At 39.6% G+C, this 3863-nt stretch overlaps 1 protein-coding gene across 1 annotated transcript; it reads right to left on the bottom strand.

The window, feature by feature from the left end:
* Nucleotides 1–662: 662 nt before the first annotated feature.
* On the bottom strand, nucleotides 663–1937 carry LOC140438775 (uncharacterized). Its single transcript, XM_072528424.1, has one exon. It carries the CDS (start codon nucleotides 1935–1937, stop codon nucleotides 663–665), a length of 1275 nt encoding a protein of 424 aa, XP_072384525.1.
* Between the last annotated feature and the right edge of the window lie 1926 nt (nucleotides 1938–3863).

The raw sequence follows: 3863 nt of genomic DNA, 5'->3' as shown, positions 1-3863 counted from the left end.
CCCCTGCTAAGACAACGGTTGGTGCTGAGTTGAGCATGGCATCTAATTCTTCAATGGCTAGTTCTCCTGAATGTTTCCTGTAAATAGAAAAGATATTAGTACCTCCTACTTTGATTCCTACGCTCTCAAAGTGGTTGGTATCCATGGTGATTTGGTTCCATTCTATGTTATTTTTAACATAGATGGCTACTCCTCTGTCGTTGGGCACGTCTCTCCTTCCGTATCCATCGTAATTTGTTATCCTTGGTAGTTGCGTCGCCGTCATGTATTTTGTTTCAGACACGCATATGACATCTGGATTATGTCTTATTACCGTCTCTCGTAGCTCGTGGATTCTTAGCCGTAGTGAGGCTATGTTGAACTGAAGGATCTTCAAATGCTTAATTGGCATTGTAGATCTCTTCATATTTTAAGAAAATCATCGCATGTTCTGCGAATGATTTTGCCGCTAATAATTCATTCTTCATATCCTGTAGGATGGCCATCATTTTTTCAACGTTAACGATCTTGTTGATTTCAGCCCATGCGTTCTTCACTCCTTCCGGTCTGGAGGTTGGTTGTTGAGGTTCCTTGGTGGTTTGCGCGTAGGAGCGTCCTCCTACTGTCGTCCTGAAGGCTGATGGATGAGGTGCAGCTGGAGCTGCCTTCGCTTGTGGTTGGTTTCAGTTTCTTCTAGCCGCTTGCATGTCCAAGTACTCAATGTGTTTTTTGCACATCGAGTAGTTAGCTGTGTGCTCTTCGTTGCAGTTGCAACATTTGACTTTGATTTCACGTCCTTTGGGTAGGGGGCAATTCCTGGTTTGGTGTCCTTGGGCGCATTTCATGCATCTAGGGGCCTTGAAACAATTTCTGGCTGAATGTCCAAACTCCTGACAGTTGTAGCATTGGGTTGCACGTGCTGGCTTGGAGTACGCGTCCCATTTGACTCTGATGTTCTGGAGACCGTTGATTCGCTTGACTTCTTTGAGGTCCTGTTGTTTGTTTACTTGAAGAAGATATGATTTGCTTGTTCTTCCTTCTTGCTTGGTTTTCATCTCCGTAACTTTCGCGATAATTCCTTGCTCCTTAAGTTCAGCTTCCACCTCGTCTAAGTCCATTCCGGGGGCCGCTTTCATGACTATTTTCTTCGTTATTTCGGTCTTCTTGGTGTAGGTGTGGAAGGCCGTCTTCGTGTTGATGAAGTCTTCTTTTAGTTTTTCGTAGTCCTGGCTTGTCCTAAGGTACACCCTTGTACCCGCTTTGCCGGCTGGGGCGATTTGGAAGTTGTTGTGTCCTAGTAGGGTTCTAATTTCCCTAATGAAAGCTGAGTAGTTTCCTATTTGACCGGAAATTACAATGGGTGGAATCCTTTCCTTTTTGCTGGACGTTTGGTTGTTTTCTTCAACGTTGACCGTTTCGAGTACCTGGTAACGGTTCCTTGTTTCGACTCCTGTTCCCGCGCTTGTTGATGCACGTTGTCTGTCTCCCATGATATTTTCGTTAGAATTTCTTCTGGTACATTTCACTGGTTGAAATGGTTCTTCTTCCATGATCTCGAAGTTGTTGTTTTGGGCCATATTTTCCTTTATGTCCTTTCCTGAGTTAGTTTCCTTCGCTTCGTTATTTCGTAGCTGTTCCTGGGCGGGTCCACCTCTCCTTGAGGTGGGCCTGAAGTTTCTATTCTTGAATAATTTCCTGTGGAGTGGAAATTCCCGTCTGATTGGACTGGATGCTGAAATTAAATCTGTAATTTTATTAGTAAAAACAGTTTTATCGTCTTTATTAGTCTTGAAAAAGACTAAATCAGAGATATCCTGATTATTTCTTACATGTGTGAATTCAGTCAACGTTAAACCGTTCAGTTTACCGCCGACTGGTTTGGGTTGGGGTAGCTGTTGTGTCGCCCAGCCTGCTGAATTGTGATTGGTCAAATGGCAACAGTAATTGCAGCCAATCATAATTCAGAAGTCTGTTGCTCATTTTCTGAATTATCGTTGGTCGAAATGCATCCGAGCTGCAGCCAATGATAATTCTGAAAATTGGGCATTGGTCGCCGTGCCTGGTCAATCGTAAAAAGGTCCAAAACGACCGTTACGATTGACCTACTTTTTTATGCATAAAAGAAGTGCACGACGGCCAGGAAATCAGACCGGGTCAGGATATGTCCGCTGGTCCAGCCTTCTAGGCAAGTAAGATCCTCTGGTTGATTCAGTTCCTAGAGAGTTCTTGTTTTTCTTTCAGCTCACCTCTAAAACCCGGAACCTAACGTTCCACATCTTTAACTACGGTTTGTCTACAAACCACGGCGGCCATTTTTGAAGGATTTATCTATGCTTTTTGACTTAGTCAAATTTGCTAATAAATTCCTTTAAGAGCGTCGCCATTTTTCGCCGAATTAATCTGTGTTTTTCGACTTAGTCAAAATTCTGATTATTTCGGCATCCTTACAAGTCGTGTAAGAAAATATTCTCTTACAGATTTGCTAAGTCCCTACTTAACGGGACTTAGTCACCGAACGTGCATATATCCTTTTACAAAGCTTTTGAGATTAAATAAAGACTACCTTTTGTGTTTTATTTTTCTCCTTCAGGGATATATATACTGCTATATATTTACTTGTGAAAATAAACGATTTAAACTGTGTTTTATTTCCCCTTTTATTTCAGGTACACTGCAAACGTAAGTACTAGTACTTTGACTCTGATATATATGTATTTTGCTACTTGTATATTTAAACTCTAAATATAACTTTGATATATCTGTATATATAAACTTGTATGCTATTTCTTTTATTTGTTTCTTTCCCCAGGTACACTATTAAAATTACTTGTATTTCTTTGACTTTGATATATGTAATTGCTACTTATATATTTGAATATAACCCCTTGATATATATAACTTGTATACCATTTCTTTTATTTGTTTCTCTTTCGAGGTACACTATTAAAAATACTTATACTTTTTCCTATCTTTGAATTTATATTTTATTTTACACTGTTAAAAATTTCAATTTTTATTTTATTATTTTATGACCATAATATTTGTCGTTTATTTCATTTTCGAATTGATATATATTATTTATATTATTTATGCCTATTTGCCACTATTTGTTTATTTCCTACAGGTCCGATTGACTTATAAAATTCTGTTGAAAAATAATTTGAATTTTTGCCTGTAGTTATTTTTACAGTGTACTTCTTCCCCTTTTTATTGCTGATTATTCCGATTGGCATAACGACCGACATCCCAGTCCTTATCCCAAGTCCCTAGCTCAACTCCTTCCCACTCAAAATATTTTGACAGGTGACATTCTCCCTAGTTATTAATTTCAAATTTGTTTATATTTGATTTATTGTTAATAAATAACGTTCATTACTTTTCAGATTCTTAGTTTAGAACTAATTGGTATAATTATTCTCCCGATTTCCGGATCTGGAGATAATTATACGTCTCTTTCAGGTTCTTAATATAAGTTATATATTATATCATTTTCCTCTTGTTATATTTATTGTGTACTTGTTCAATAAACTTTATTATTACTGTTTATTCTTTCAAAAAGGCATTAATCCCTAGCTAGGTCACAATGGCCTCCGACAGAGAGCCTTACTCTCTGAGGTCACTCCACCAAGCGACGGATAGAGCGGATAACTTGCCTTCTCCCTCTCTAGAAAGAGATGGGAGTTACTCTAGTTACCGACATGGCGCCCAACTCTACGATAGAACATCACCACACCCTGAGACAACGGAGTGCTCACCACCGCCTGCGACGTCAGGCCTTCCTTCCACAACGGAGACGACAGCCCCAAGTCCACCACAGCCTGCGACGTCAGGCAATGCAGATCTAACACAGATGCTAGCAGCCCTAACACAAGCAGTAACGGCCC

This window comes from Diabrotica undecimpunctata, chromosome 4, assembly GCF_040954645.1.
Source record: "Diabrotica undecimpunctata isolate CICGRU chromosome 4, icDiaUnde3, whole genome shotgun sequence".
Classification (NCBI taxonomy): Eukaryota; Metazoa; Arthropoda; class Insecta; order Coleoptera; family Chrysomelidae; genus Diabrotica; species Diabrotica undecimpunctata.
Note: the sequence above shows the minus strand (reverse complement) of the source record. Positions and strands in the feature narration are given on the sequence as shown.